Raw genomic sequence first — 15,675 nt, forward strand, 5'->3', positions numbered from 1 at the left:
GAATCCAGCCCGCCAAACAACAATGACGGCTGCAAGCAAAAAAATAGCCTGGTGTTGTGGCAGGTGCCTGTAATCCCAGCTACTTGGGAGGTGGAGGCAGGAGAATCGCTTGACCCCAGGAGTTGGAGGTTGCTGTGAGCTGTGATGCCACGGCACTCTACCATGGTGATAGCTTGAGGCTCTGTCTCAAAAAAAATAAAAAATATATATATATAAAATAAATAAATGAATAAATAATTTAAAAAAATGGAACTGAGACAGAGAGCTTAAGTAACTTGCCTGAGGCCACATAGCTAGTAAATGACATTGCTGAGACTAGAGCAGAGAATTGTGAAAGGATGGTGAGTGAGGTCAGGGGAGACCTCTAAGCAGGAGACACTGAGAAGAAGGCAGCCAGGTGGGAGAAGGGCATTCCAGCTGGAGAGAACAGCATGTGTTTGCAGGCTCCCTGGTAGGAGGGCTTGGTGCTTCTGGGCTGCTGCACAGGGGCCCACGGGGCTTGGAGTCGAGTGAGCAAGGGACAGAGCAGCTAGAAGAGGCTGAGATAAGGCTGTGAGGGCGGGGCTTGTGGGCTGAGTTTGGGGTTTGAAGTGCTGTGGCTTGTGTTGTCCTGTCCACCAGGCTATGTGCTCTAGGAGTGCTCTCCGGTCCCCAGGCTTAGTGTCAAAGTATTCAGTCCCGAATGCCAAGCTCAGCAACCCAGGGCAATACATCATCATCGCTCCTCCTCTGAATGGCCAGCACCTTGAAGGTCCCAGCTGCCTTTCCAGTCACCCTCTGAGTCACAGGTGGTACGGATGGTGCAGAGAGGCACTGAGAAGTGAGATAATGTGCCTGGGCTTATACAGGAGGCAAGAGACTCGGAGCCACTTCCCCACCCTCGCTAGGCTGGGACCCCTTTTCCATCTGTTGTCTTGACCAGGGAGACATCTGGAACCTCTCTGCACCCAGAAAGGTGCACGGTCACATGCGGATCACCCCAACCCAGCCTTCTGTGCCTATGTCACACTGGCAGTGTGGATTCAAGATGGTCCTACCACATACACATCCAGTCTAGGACAGGCTGCAGCATGTCCACACCTGTGCTTGGGATGGAGGCAGGGCCAAGCTGGCATCCCTGGGAGACTTTGGAGAGCTGCTCACTGCTCTGCTAGTGGAAAGGATCCAGAGACTGGCCTTAGAGCCGCTAACTCACTTCACCTCTGCAGGTCTGTTTCTTTGTGGGAACTGTGTCTGTTCCTGCAGATCCTGCTGAATCCTTGGCAAGCTTAGAGACTGAAGAAATGTAGAACTTTGGGAGGCGCCTGTGGCTCAAGGAGTAGGGTGCTGGTCCCATATGCCAGAGGTGGCGGGTTCAAACCTAGCCCCGGCCAAAAAAAAAAAATAAAAGAAATGTAGAACTTGACACATAATTTGCTGTGGTGAATATGCATTCAATTCTTTTCATCTCATTTGGACTCCAATTTTCTCAGTGGTTCAGTGGCATGGTCAGTTGGTCAGATGAGACGGTAAAAGCAAACTTTTCTGTTGAGTACCTACCCCGCCTAAGTGTTAGGCATATTTAAACTTCCCAACAGCGTTGCAAGGCTGCAGGAATTCATCTGGCTTTATAGATAAGAAAACCAAGGTTTTAGCATAAGTCACTTTGATCTAGTTAGAGAATTCAAAGTCTCGTCTGAACCCAAGCTCCAGCTGGGCAAGGGCCCTGGACTCTGTGGCTCCTCACCATGTGCTGGGCCAATCTGGCTGAGCACAGGAACTGACACCTCTGCTTTGTGCCTGCTCTGTCCTGGGGCACCAGGGAGGGATGGTGCTGTTGGCCAGGTCCTGTGCCAGCTCCCTGGCTGGAGGCCTGTGTGTTCCTGCCATTCCTAAGAGCAGCCTCCTTGAAGGGAGGAGGTGGCATCCAGCCAGTGACGCAAAGGACCAGCATCTGGCACTTTGGGGACACAGAGATGAACCAGACCAGAGTTGTCCTCGGGTGCTCCCAGGCTGATGGAGAGACTGAGAGAGTTACAAACCAACTGTGGCAGCACAGTGTAGCTGCTAACCAGCCTATAGGTCAGGGCAGGCTCCCTGGAGGAGGTAATGAACTAGCTTGGCCTTGAAAGCTTTTCTGGGTTAGGAAACAGGATCAGGCAGATGCACCTGTGTGTAAGAGGTGGGAAAGAGCCAGGTCCACAAGGAAATGAGGAGGGAATTTAGCAGTGACCTCAGAGGACACTCTCCCTGGCCCCTTCATCTATGTAATACGCACATCCTGATTGGGGCTTCTTCAGAAATTATAAGTAGGCTGGGCACCGTGGTTCATGCCTATAATTCTAGCACTCTGGGAGGCCAAGGTGGGTGGACTGCCTGAGCTCATGGGTTTGAGACCAGCTTGAGCAAGAGCGAGCCCCTGTCTCTTAAAATAGCCGGCATTGTGGCAGGTGCCTGTAGTCCCAGCTATTAGGCTGAGGCAAGAGAATCGCTTGAGCCCAGGAATTTGAGGTTGCTGTGAGCTATGACGCCACAGCACTCTACCAAGGGCAGCAAAGTGAGACTCTGTCTCAAAAAAAAAAAACAAACAGAAATTATATGTTAACTAATTTTTTTTCAGTCTCACTCCATCATCTTGGGTAGAGCGCCGTGGTGTCATAACTCACAGCAACCTCAAAATCCTGGGCCACAACACCCATCTAGTTTTCTATTTTTAGTAGAGATGGGGTGGGGGGGGGTCTTGCTTTTTGCTCAGGCTGGTCTCGAACTCCTGAGCTCAGGAGATCCACCTGACTCAGCCTCCCAGAGAGCCAGGATTACAGGCGTGAGCTACCTCCCCTCAGCTACCATAGCTACCTCCCCTATGTTAACTGATTAATGTCAGTGGACATGAATGATTAAGGATCTGTTTTGGAGAGGCAGCCCAGTGAGTAGAAATAGTTTAGTAGCAAGAAAAGCAAAAGCTCAGCTCCATCAGTCACTGGCAGGGTGCCCTGGGCAGGTCCTTTAGATAACCTGGGCCTTGGTTCCCTTTTCTGTGCAAGAAGGGTGATTGTCTCTCCCAGGGTTTTGTGAAGATTAAATGATACTAAACATGCAAAGCCATTATATAATGTATATTTTAAAGGCTTGAAACATAATAGGCAGGGCGGCGCCTGTGGCTCAGTGAGTAGGGCGCCGGCCCCATATGCCGAGGGTGGCGGGTTCAAACCCAGCCCCGGCCAAACTGCAACAAAAAAATAGCCGGGTGCTATGGCGGGCACCTGTAGTCCCAGCTACTCGGGAGGCTGAGGCAAGAGAATTGCTTAAGCCCAGGAGCTGGAGGTTGCTGTGAGTTGTGTGATGCCACGGCACTCTACCAAGGGCCATAAAGTGAGACTCTGTCTCTAAAAAAAAAAAAAAAAAAGAAACATAATAGGCAGTCAAAAAATTATTATGAGGCACTGGGACTCCAGAGAGAATGTGACCTGGCCCCTGTCCTCAAGGAGTTTCTTATTTCCTCACCCACTTTACGTCTGGCCTCGCCTGGCTGCTCAGAAGCCCAGTGAGTCAGCAGGTGGCTAACAGCACCTGAGCCCAGGGAGAACCAGTGCTCAGGATCTCGCTGAGGGGCCACAGTGCTGACGCTCAGGTCTCTCCACTCCTTGTCATCGCCTTATTTGTGATCTTTAGAACAGGCTGTGATCCTCCCTGGGGGTGTGGCCCTGCCCAGGTGTGGCCTGGACTGGGTCAGAGGTTGGGAAAGGGAGTGGCCCTGGGGCCTGCGTAAAGCAGCCTGAGGTTTCCTACACCGCTCCTGGGCTGATCTGAACCAGGTGGGTCTAAAATTTCTTTTGATCCTTTAGGGAGGGTGTGTAGAGTTCATTTTCTCCGTCTTCTCAGTGATACAGCCTGTGAGGAGTCAGAGAAATGGGAGTTCAAGTGATCAGAGCCAGAAGCTCTGGGTGGTTCTTGAATAGCCTTCTTCCCTGGCCCTGTCACCAGGGAGGTCCCACAATCTGACATTTACAGATTAAGTAGTGTGCCTACAGGCTTAGAGGGCAGGGGCACAGGGAAGGAGCGGGCAGGAGGAGAAGGGGCTCAAGGATTCGATGGCTTTTCTCCACCCTACAGAGAGCCAAAAGGGAAAAGCACAGCATGGCTCCCAGCACCCCACTACCCCCAGCGCAAAGGCCCGTGTGCCTCTGAGGCTTCCTGGTCCCCACCCTGCCCTGGCTTTTGAAGATAAAAGTAGAGCTTCCAGGTGGCAAGGCCAGGAGAAGGCATGTCTGTCTCATGGACAAACTGGTTCTCAGCAAGGCCCAACTCTGGATGGGGGCCGCTACTATGACGTTGCAGCTGGAGGTGGGGGCTGGCTCACAGCCCCCGTGGGATCCACAGGTTGGAGACCAGCTTTCCAGAGAGCTCTTTTCCCTATTGTCTGAGGCAGGAATTCAGGGAGACAGCTGATGCAGGTGCCCAAAGTGGCAGGCCCTGTTTCAGAGGTCCCGCGGGCTAGGGGATCTGTCTCCCTACAGATGGCGTACCATCCTGAGGTACCCCTGCTAGCCTCTGGAGTCAGGAGAACCCAAGTCCAATGTCCACTTTGCCTTTTACTGGCCAGGGGTCCTTGGGTGGACCCGGCCCTTTCTTGTTCCTGGTACAAGTTTCCTTTACCTCATCTGCAAAATGAGGAGTGAGACTTCCTGCTTCAGAGTGGAGCTGAGAATTAGTGGCAGCCATAAAGTTTTCTCCTCCCCTCCCCTCTCCTCTCCTCCCTTCCCCTCCCCTCCCCTCCCCTCTCCTTTCCTCTTCTCTTCTCCCTTCCCATCTCCCCACCCTCCTCCCCTCCTCCTCCCTTCTCTCTTCTCCCCTCCCCTCCCTTTCCCTCTCCTCCCCTTCCCTCTCCTCTCCTCCGTTGCCCTCCCCTCCCCTCCCCTCCCCTCCCCTGTCCCCTCCCCTCTCCTCCTTCTCCTCCCCTCTGCTCTCTACCCCGCCTCTCCCCCCCCTCCTTTCCTCCCTTCTCCTTCCCTCTCCTCCCCTCCTCTCCCCTCCTCTCCTCTCCCCTCCTCTCCTCTCCCCTCCCCTGCTTCAGAGTGGAGCTGAGAATTAGTGGCAGCCATAAAGTTTTCTCCTCCTTCCCCTCCCCTCCCCTCCTTCCCTCCTCTCCCCTCCCCTCCCTCCCCTCCTCTCCCCTCCCCTCCCCTCTTCTCCTCTCTTCTCTTCCTTCCTCCCTTCTCTCTTTCTTTTGACAGAGTCTTGCTCTGTTGCTCACAGCAACCTCAAATTCCTGGGCTCAAGTGGTCCTTCAGCCTTAGCCTCCCAATAGCTGGGACTACAGGCATATGCCACCATGCTTGGCAAATTTTTCCATTTTTTTTTCTACAGACAGGGGTTTTGCTGTTGCTTAGGCTGGTCTTGAACTCCTGACCTCAAGTGATCTTCCCACCGCAGCCTCCCAGAGTGCTAGGATTACAGGTGTGAGCCACTGCACCTGGCCACAGCCATGGATTTCTTTCTTTTTTTTTTTTGAGACAGAGTCTCACTATGTCGCCCTCAGTAGAGTGATGTGGCATCACAGCTCACAGCAACCTCAAACTCTTGGGCTTAAGTGATTCTCTTGCCTCAGCCTCCCAAGTAGCTGAGACTACAGGCGCCCGCTACAACGCCTGGCTATTTTGTTGTTGTTGTCATTGTTGTTTAGGAGACCCAGGCTGGGTTTGCACCCGCCAGTCCCAGTACATGTGGCCGGGTCCTAACCACTGAGCTAGAGGTGCCGAACCTATAAAGAGATTTCTGTGGTCTCTGTTTCCACATCTTACCTCTCATCCTTTCCTGAATTCATGCCAACTGTATTCCTCCTTTCCTGAAGTCCAATCTGGTGATAGCTTCTCTCCCTATCTGCCTGCACCCAGTGTGCTTGACCAGCAGGCGCCCTTCAACCTGGACAGCCACACTCTCTGGGTCCTCCCTGCTGACTGCTCTCTCTCAGCTGCTTTTGCCGGCTCCTGCTCTGCACAGGCCTCTGAATATGGGCGTGTGCACATCTCTGTCTATGCTCTCTCCTTGGATGATGTCTGTTCTAGTTACCATGACTGCATAATAAACTACCCCAAACTTAGTGGCTTAAAGCAACAACCGTTTTATTGTATTTTGTGATTTTGTGGGTCAGGGCAGGGCTTGGCTGGGAGGTTATGTGGCATCGATGGAGGTTACTTCGTGGTGTTTAGCAGGCAGATGAACTGACCCCAGGGATCTGAGATGGCTTCACTGGCACCTTGGTGGGGATGGCTGGAAGGTTGAGCTTAGTCAGGACTGTCATTCAGAGCACCCATATGTGGCCCCTTCAGTATCCTGGTCTCAGGGTAGTCAGACTTCCATGTGACTACCCCACCACAGCAAGATTTCCAAGAGCCCTGGGTGGAAACTGCAAGGCTTCTCATGATCTAGTCCAGTCACTCATTGAAATGTCACTCAAGGTGACTCTGATTCAGGCGGAGGAGGTTAGATTCTACCTGTCCAGGAGAGGAGTAGAAAAAAATTTGCAGCCATCCTTAATCTACCACAGGGCCACAAAATCCTCTGGATCTGAAATACCCATGTATGCTGGGGTCTCCAGGTGTAGTCTCTTTTCCAGGAAGCTCCACACTTGAACTCCTCCATACTTCTAAGTGTGTAATAGGAGCTCACAAACTCTTGATTCTGTCCCCTGCTTATTTCTCCCCCGGGTTCCCCCTGCCCTGTAACCAGTACCACCACCTGAGCTAGGCACTCATTCAATGCCTGGTGCTTCTGTCTCTTATCCTCACGCTGGTATCCCCAGTGGGGCACCCCTGATGGCAGTGGCCCTCTGAGGAGTCTGCCTGTGTTTTCCTCTTGTCCTGAAGTCCACCTCTACTCAGTAGCAGAGGGATCCCATGTATAGGTCAGATCACTCCCCCTGATCCCTCTGTGCCCATTTCACAGGACTGGGCCTCATGCTGCCTGGGGCACGTCCTCCCTGCCAGCCAGCCATTTCTTCTTTACACCCCTTACCCTCATCCCCAGCACAGGTGAAACCTACAGCGGCCACAGCATTTGGTCACAGAAAGTTGCCGACATGGAGTTTGTGGATGGATGAAATTATGAGGCTGTTTTCACAGGAACAACTATTAAGCGAGAGCCACCGAGCATGCATGCAGCTTAAGGTGACAGCAACAGAAAAACTTGCATGCAGGCAGATGGAATGAGTCTTTTTCGTTGACATCTGCTTGGAGTAATGTTCAGATATCACAGTTGCTGAGAGGGCCACCTAGGGCCAGGTGTGTTTTCGTGCAGCCATTTGATCAAATGTTGAATGGCACTCCTGGAAGACAACTCCCAAGTTCACCTTGACACACCTTTACTGTGCACGTCCTGTGATCTGGGTCCATGTAATGTGAACTGTGGAAAATATGTCTGCTCCCGTCCCAGCATGTCCTCCCGGGTGCTGCTGTGCCTTGTTCTTGGTTTCCAGTGATCGTTGCCTTTAATTCCAAGAATCCATTTCCATCCTGAGGCGTGTTGAGCCTCTCTAGGGCCTGGGAAAAGTGAAGGAAATTCCCAGCAGTAGTTGAGTCTGTTAGACTGTGCATGGACTTCTGTGCGAGTGCCACAGACTCCTTCCTGTCCAGCATCTTGGTTCTTGGCTGAAATGAAGCCCTGGTGTGGATAACGCGCGTGACCAACCAGCAGTGCTGGGAGGGAAGTGAATGTCACTGCCCCTTCCTTGCTTCCTGTGTCTTTCTGTAGTTTCTTGGGTTCGTAATGACACGAGCAGCTGCAGTTTGGGGGCATTTCCTAGGGATCAGATCCTGTTCTAAGCACTAGACGTATGATCTCCCTGAATCTTTACTATGAAATTCTTCTTCTTCTTCTTTTTTTTTGAGATAAGATCTCGCTGTCTCCCAGGCTGGAGTGCAGTGATGTGATCACAGCTCATTGCAGCCTCCCTCCTCAGCCTCCCGAGTTGCTGGGACTCCCGTTTTATAAATGTGGAAAGTGAGGTTCAGAAAACTTAAGGAAATGGCTTAGGCTTATTCCTAAGAGGCAGGGCCAGAAACCAGCACAGTCTGCCAGGCCTGGAGCCACCCCCTTGCCAGACTCCTGTGCCTTCCTGGTTTTTTTCTTTCTTTTTTCTCTCTCTCCCCTTCTGAATATTTCCTCAACAAATAAGTCTCCCTTGGAATCAAATTCCTCTGAGATGGTGTAGGAAAATATGGGGGTGGTGTGGGACTGGGACTGTTGCTCTGGAAAGAATCGTCACCACCTGCTGAGCTCAGCAGCCTCCTCAGAGGCCCTGCTGGACCGGGCTCTGGATCTTTCAGCTCGGATCTGGTAGTTTAGGGGCTAAGAAGCTGGCCATGGGTCCTGCTACTCACGCAGCGTGAGGGAAAGTGGGCAAGGGAAACGGTCACAGCTCCTGCTACTGCCTCTCCGCTCTGTCTGGGAGTGGGCTCTCCAACACTTTGGGGGAAAGGAAGGGCTGTTATACTGTGCACAGGAAGCCATGTTGGGGGGAAGGACGAGAGGAGCGGAGTGCAGGCCTGGAAGGGTAGGAGGACGCTGGGCACTGTTTGGGCCTTGGGGAGTGAGGGGGCTGCTGCATGACCCGTGCTGTCTGAGGGGACCCCACTTTCTGGGGAGGTGAGGACACCATCTCTGAACAGGAGGGCCTGCAGAGCCCTGGAGAAGCAGCTGGGGCCTGGAAGAGGGTCTGTGAGGCTGCCGGCTTCCTGGGACAGGACGTCCTGGTGGCCAGAATCCTGCCAGGCCGCGCGCAGCTCAGGCCCCAGGAATGTGTAAGCGGGGCGGCCCCTCCCCCCCGCCCTCTGCTCTGCCTGTGTGAACCCCCCTCTTCCCCTTGCTCTCTTCCCTACCAACCTCTCTGTTCTCTCCCTCCGACCGCATCATTTTCTGTTCTTTCTCTTTTTCCTCTTCTCTTTGCCTTCTTTCTTTTCTCTCTCCCTGACTCTGTTTCTCCTCCCTCACCCCCATAACTGCTCTCTCTCTCCTCCCCTTCTCCCTTTCCTGTGTTCTCTCCCCTCTCTCCTTTGCCCTCCTGTTGAGGGGAAGTATGGTGCCCAAAGTTGCTGTGCCCAGCTCCAGGATAAACGGGCGGCCGGCAGGACAGCAGGGCTTGAACCCATTCCTGGGCCACTTGTTGCCATGGTGACCTGGAGGTAGCAGCAGGCGGCAGCCCTGGCTCCACAGAAGGGAGGGCAGGGGGCTTCTGCTGAGAGGAGAGGCCAAGTCTGCCCTTCACAGTCCTTGGAGGCCCACCCCACCCCCCACCCCGCCAGGGGCTCTGCTACAGGGTGCTTGCCTGTGAACATGAGGTCTGGCCTGGGGGGTGAGAGCAGCTCCACTGAGGGCCCACATAGAGGGGGTCAGTTGCACTTGGGGTCAGACTACCAGTGTTCCCGCTCGGCGCCTGTGGCTCAAGCGGCTAAGGCGCCAGCCACATACACCTGAGCTGGCGGGTTCGAATCCAGCCTGGGCCCGCCAAACAACAATGACGGCTGCAACCAAAAAATAGCCGGGCATTGTGGCGGGCACCTGTAGTCCCAGCTACTTGGGAGGCGGAGGCAGGAGAATCGCTTAAGCCCAAGAGTTGGAGGTTGCTGTGAGCTGTGAAGCCATGGCACTCTACCCAGGGCAACAGCTTGAGGTTCTGTCTCAAAAACAAAAACAAACAAAAAAAAACAACAGACTGCCAGTGTTCTAATGGCCCTCTGGCACTTTCTGGGGTCTGCTGGTTGTAGGGGTGTGGAGGTGGAAAATAGCCCTGAGGGAAGAAGCCGCAGGGAGGCAGCTGGGTGGGTGGAAAGGATGGAAGAGCTCAGACAGGCAGACCTGCTCTTCATCGGAGGGAGTGAGCCCCCCGTCTCTGGGAGTAAGCAAGCTCATGCTGGACAGCCACTGCAGGGGGTGGGATGGCAGCTGAGATCCCTATACCTGAGAAGGGCCATGTGGCTGAATGTGAGTTTTCCTCCCATTCCCGAGAGCTGAGGATTTACAAAGTATTGTTTTCAGCTCACAGAGAGCATGCAGTTTCCTTGCTGGTGGTGGCCCAGAGGATAGTGTTCCGGAAAGTGACTTGACACTGGCCGTGCTGGGAAGGGGTACTGATGCCATGCATGTCTCCTGCATAGGACATGAGGCAGATGGGGAAGGACATTTTTTTTGGATGTCTTGGCTCCAGGTACAGGTCCTGACCTGGCATGCCTAGGTGAGGAAGTCCAGTGGCTGTCACAGATGCCTGGGATGCAGCAGCAACTGTCCTGCTGTCAGAGGAGGGAGGCTATTACCGTAAAGTGGCCAAGCAGCCCCGCCTGTGAGTGAAGCAGATTTGGGTTTAATTCCCAACTCTGCCCCTTACTGGCTATGTGACTCCGTGTGTGTGTGTGTGTGTGTGTGTGTGTGTGTGTATGTACGTACAAGTGTCGGACCCTTCCCAATCCTCTGTTTTCCCGTCCATAAAACAGGAATAAAATAACAACGTTCAGCTATCAGGGCAGTGTGAAGATGAAAGGGAGAATGCATATAAAATGCTCAAGCACTATGCCGGGCCGTGTTAAATACTTAAACAAGGGGGAGCAGTTGTTCTCCGACTCACCCACTCACCTCCCCTTTCAATTTTATAAACTGAGGAAGCTGAGCCCAGAGAGGTTAAGACACTTGCTCACGTCCCACGGGGTGTTGGCCATCCTGCAGGGACTGCACCCAAATAATACTGAGAAGTGGGAGGGAGGACGTTGGCCAAGGTTGGGGTTAACCTGGCCCCCACCCTGCCCGGTCCTGTAGTCAGGCTCCTAGCTCCACGCAGGGTCAGGTTCTGCACACACTCCACGGTCCTGGCCTCCCCTTGGCATAACAGCATCTCCTAGGGAGCATCTTATTCCACAGATGTCTTCCCATCTAGCCCTTGGCTTTGTGAAGGTGGGCCACTCGAGCTTGCCCATGAAGCAGGCTCCACTCAGCTGCTCAAGAAGTGCTGGAATAAAAGGAGGCAAGACCATCGAACACGGCTACTTAGAAGGCCCTGTCCTGGCTGGTGTGGTGGCTCCTGCCTGTAATCCTAGTATTCGGAGACGCTGAGGTAGGAAGACTGCTTGAGCTCAGGAGTTCGAGACCAGCTTGAGCAAGAGGAGAGACCTTGTCTCTACTAATAGAAAAATTAGCTGGGCATTGTGATGGGCATTTGTAGTCCCAGCTATTTGGGAGGCTGAGGCAGGAGGATCACTTGGGCCCAGGAGTTTGAGGTTGCTGTGAGCTAGGGTACTCTACCCATGGTGACAGGATTAGAAAAATAAAGAAAGCCCTGTTTTTAGGTTTCTTCCTTTGCACCTCAGGACAACTCTGCAAAGCACTTAGGAGTTTCTCTTAACAGATGACGAAGCTGGTCCATGGGGGATGCTGTGCTGTGGAATGAATGAACTCTTGAATAGAGAGAGGGGAAGCCAGGCCCCTCCTCTACTGAGGTTGGACTGGGATACAAATTTGCTCCACCCGACTCTAGAACCACTGTCCCTGCAGCCTCCCTTTTCCACATTTCCATCTCCCCAAGTGAGATACCAGGGCTGCTGGAGTCTCTGGTGGTTTGGGAGAGGCACATCCCACCCAGCCCAATTGCTCCATCCTCCCTATCTTCTTCTACACGATGCTTCCTCATCTGTGCACAGCACTTCACAGTTAGACAGGTGCCTTTAATTTTAGGGATCTCGTTCCACTGTCATGCTTATCTCGGATGGAGATCGGATTGGGGTGTTTGTCCTTTTTTTCTAAGGAGGAAATAACTTGTCCAATGTCTACCTGACTCTAAGGCCCTTTCATTTAAGACCTGGGGCAGAGAGCCTCCCGGCCCTTAATTTCTCCACCCACACAACCAAGCAGGTGTAATCAATCTTCAAAGCCCTTCTCCCTCTCACGGTGTCAAGGGAAGGGTTGCTGGGCAGATAGAGGTAAAGAGAGGCAGGAGTCCTGCACCCAAGTCTGTGGCACAGGGCTGGGGACCTTCTCTAGACTTGGGTCCCATATGTACCTCATCAGTGACAGCACCTGAAATATTTGCATGTGGGTTGGGTGAGATATGAGTGGGAAGTGCCCTCTCAACTTGCCCAGGCCCCAGTGGGCCTCTCTGGGACAAGGCCAGTTCTCAAGATGACCCTGAGGAGGGTAGGTGTCAGATTTCAGACAAGGTTATTTTTACCCTCAGCCTGGAAAAAGTCAGGTGATGTTCAGGCTCTCTGTTCTAGAATGGGGTAAAGGGGCAGGGAAGGAAGTGGGGCCTCGAGTGGCCAACCTTGCCTGACCTTGTGGTCCTCATTCTCCCTGCCTATGTGTGGTGACAGTGGTGGGAATTGGGGACCCGCTGAATAAACTCATGCAATTGATCTGTAGTGAGCCGGGCTTTGGGCCTTGTGGATACCTGGAGGAGAGAGACAGGGTTCCTACTGTGTGGGTCTTCTGGCCTGGTGCCAGTCAATCTCTCCTAGGATTAAATGAGCGTCTGACGATGGAGAGCAATGCAGAGGTCAGGTGCACAGTGCCAGGAACATGGAGGACGGGGGAAGAGATACTGGAGCAGAGGAATGAGCAGGGATTGCAGGGTGGAGGAGCAGGAGGGGAGCAATAGGCAGAGGGAATGGCAGGGGAAAGGCGGGATGGAGGGAGGTGGCATGATGCACTTAGGAACTGAAAGAAAGCCGGTGTGGGCCACGTCCATGGCTCACACCTGTAATCCCAGCACTTTGGGAGGCCAAGGCTGGAGAATCCCTGGAGGCCAGGAGGTTGAGACCAGACTGAGAAACAGAGCAAGACTCTATATCAACAAAAAACCAAGAAAAATTAGCTGGGCATGGTGGTGCGTGCCTCTAGTCCCCACTACTCGGGAGACTGAGGAGGGAGGATCACTTGAGCCTGGGAGTTCAAGATTACATACAATGAGCTACAATGATACCGGTGCATTTCGGAGCCTGGGCAGCAGAGCGTGGCTCATCTCTAAAAAATAAAAATCAAAGAACGCCAGTGTGGCTGGGGGCACTCAGTGTGAGCTAGCCTGGCGATGAGGGCAAGACAGCTTGCAGGGACCTTGGAGACCTTACTGAGAAGTTCTAAGCTAAACTTCTCATGGTTGGAAAGAGTCTTGGAGACTGTCCAGTTACACGTCCATTTGACAGATGAGGAGACGAAAGCCTAGAGAGCTAATAATAAAACCCACCTTTTAAAAAGGACTTACCACGTGCCAGGTACCAGGCTAAACACTTTTCTGCTTTCACTGTCTTTTTTCTTTGAAATGTAGTTGTCATTTAAAATTTTAACTTAAATTGGCAGTTGGCTTGCTATTTGTCTAAATACTTAATTCACATACCATAAAATTAACTATTTGAAAGTGACCAGTTCAGGGGAGGCCCCTGTGGCTCAGTCAGTAAGGCGCTGGCCCCATATACCGAGGGTGGCGGGTTCAAACCTGGCCCTGGCCAAACTGCAACCAAAAAATAGCCGGGCGTTGTGGCAGGCACCTGTAGTCCCAGCTACTCGGGAGGCTGAGGCAAGAGAATCGCTTAAGCCCAGGAGTTGGAGGTTGCTGTGAGCTGTGTGAGGCCACGGCACTCTACCGAGGGCCGTAAAGTGAGACTCTGTCTCTACGAAAAAAAAAAAAAAAAAAAAAAGAAAGTGACCAGTTCAGTGGTATTTAGCACGTTCACAGTGCTGTGCAACCTCCACCCCGCCTCTAGTTCCAGAACCTCCATCGCTCCAAGGTGCTCTAACCCCTGACTTGGTAATTGGTTTCTCCCCATTCTCCTCCCTCCTCAGACCCTGGCAACAACCAATCTGGTTCCTGTCTTTATGGATCTGTCTGTTCTGAGTATTTCATGTAAATGGAATTACAGGCAGTCCCCGAGTTACAGACATCTGACGGCTGTACCACTCACACTTACAAACAGGGGCTATTCCAGGTAATAGGTAAATGTACCTGTTCAACTTACATACAAGTTCAACTTAAAAACAAACCTATGGAACCGATCTCGTTTGTAACCCAGGGACTGCCTGTGTATAGTATGTGACCTTCTGTGTCTGGCTTCTCTGATTTAATATGATTCTTATTATTTTTTGAGACAGAGTCTCACTGTTGCCCTGAATAGAGTGCTGTGATGTCGTAGCTTACAGCAACCTCAAACTCTTGGACTTAAGAGATCCTCTTGCCTCAGCCTCCTGAGTAGCTGGGACTACAGGTGCATGCCACAATGTCTGGCTATTTTTTTCTATTTTTAGTAGAGATGGGGGGTCTCGATTTTGCTCAGGCTGGTCTTGAACTCCTGAGGTCAAGCAATTCACCTGCCTCAGCTTCCGAGAGGCTAGGATTACAGGCATGAGCCACCATGCCTGGCCTGAATAATACTTTATTTTCTGAGTCCCTATTTTCTTTCTTTCTTTTTTTTTTTTTTTTTTAGAGATAGAGTCTTTACTTTGTCACCTTTGTGGCATCACAGCTCATAGCAACTCCCACCTCTTGGGCTTAGGTGATTCTCTTGCCTCAGCCTCCCAAGTACCTGGGACTACAGGCACCTGCCACAACCCCTGGCTATTTTTTTGTTGCAGTTTGTCCAGGGTCGGGTTCGAACCCTCCACCCTTGGTATATGAGGCCAGCGCCCTACTCACTGAGTCACAGACGCTGCCCCGAGTCCCTATTTTCAACTATTTTGGGTAAATACCTGGGAGTGGAGTTGCTGGGTCGTCCGGTAGTTCTGTGTTTACTTCTTCGAGAAACTGCCCAGCTGTTTTTCACAAGTGGCTGGGCCATTTTACATTCCCACCAGCAATGTACAAGGGTTGCATTTTCTCCGAGTCCTTGCCAGGGCTTGCTATTTTCTGTGATTCTGACGATAGGCATTCTAGTGTGTTCACCGCCTTTTATAATCTTCGCTATAACCCTACTTGTTTTTAATTCTCCCCATTTGACAGATGAGGAGACTGAGACACAGAGACATAAAATAATTTGCCCAAGGTCTCCTGGGGATGATGAGCTGCTAAAAGTTCCATTTATATTCAGCTTTATGGGAAGGCAACTGAAGTGACAACCCACCCATGTAGCTCTGCTTGCAAAGGGGAGATTGGGCTTGACTGAGGAAGTCTTGTCCTTCGGATTTCCTCCCCCACCTCCCTTCCTCATCAACCTTGGGGCCTGGAGCACAGTTTGGGGGCTGAAGCCCTCCCCAGGCTGGGAGAGCACAGAGCTGCGAGAGGAAGGGGAGGCCACTGTCCTTCAGACTGCCCTTGATCAGTGTGTACCCGGCTGTGGCCGCAGGCCTGGGACTCAGGCCCTGGGCTCTGTTTCCTGCTCAGTTGGTGACTGGCTGTGTGACTTGGGGTGGTTTGCTTCTCTTCTCTGAGGCTCAGGTGGGGAGAATTTTTTTCACCTTGCCTACCTCTAAGGTAGTGGAAGTGCTACAGAACAAAGGAAACATGAACTTAGCTGGTAGGACTGGGTTTGACCTGCGCTGCACTACTTTCCAGCTGCTCAGAAGCAACGCTTCTTCTCTCAGCCTTGGTTTGCTCACGAGTAAAGTCAGTAGAATAACAAATGCCTGGCAGGGTAGCTATAAGAATTGCTATAAGAATTGCTAGGGTAGCCGGCGCGGTGGCTCACGCCTGTAATCCCAGCACTGTGGGAGGCTGAGGAGGGAGAATCGCTT

The 15,675-nt window shown here is 52.3% G+C and overlaps 1 protein-coding gene across 6 annotated transcripts in view; it reads left to right on the forward strand.

The window, feature by feature from the left end:
- ACOT11 (acyl-CoA thioesterase 11) overlaps window positions 1-15,675 on the forward strand; it is a 62,908-nt gene that overhangs the window by 15,820 nt on the left and 31,413 nt on the right. For 2 of the 6 annotated variants that reach the window (XM_053576945.1, XM_053576943.1), the window contains exon 1: window positions 3,712-3,794. The exons of 3 other annotated variants lie outside the window; for them this stretch is intronic. Coding sequence is in view for 1 of the 3 variants with exons in the window: in XM_053576941.1 (XP_053432916.1) it covers window positions 13,860-13,937 (78 nt within the window). In the remaining 2 variants the exon portion in view is untranslated. Of the gene's footprint in view, window positions 1-3,711; window positions 3,795-13,839; window positions 13,938-15,675 lie in introns of those variants that run through there. One more of the 6 variants, XM_053576941.1, reaches the window with a different exon arrangement.

This window comes from Nycticebus coucang, chromosome 22, assembly GCF_027406575.1.
Source record: "Nycticebus coucang isolate mNycCou1 chromosome 22, mNycCou1.pri, whole genome shotgun sequence".
In the NCBI taxonomy this organism is placed as follows: domain Eukaryota; kingdom Metazoa; phylum Chordata; class Mammalia; order Primates; family Lorisidae; genus Nycticebus; species Nycticebus coucang.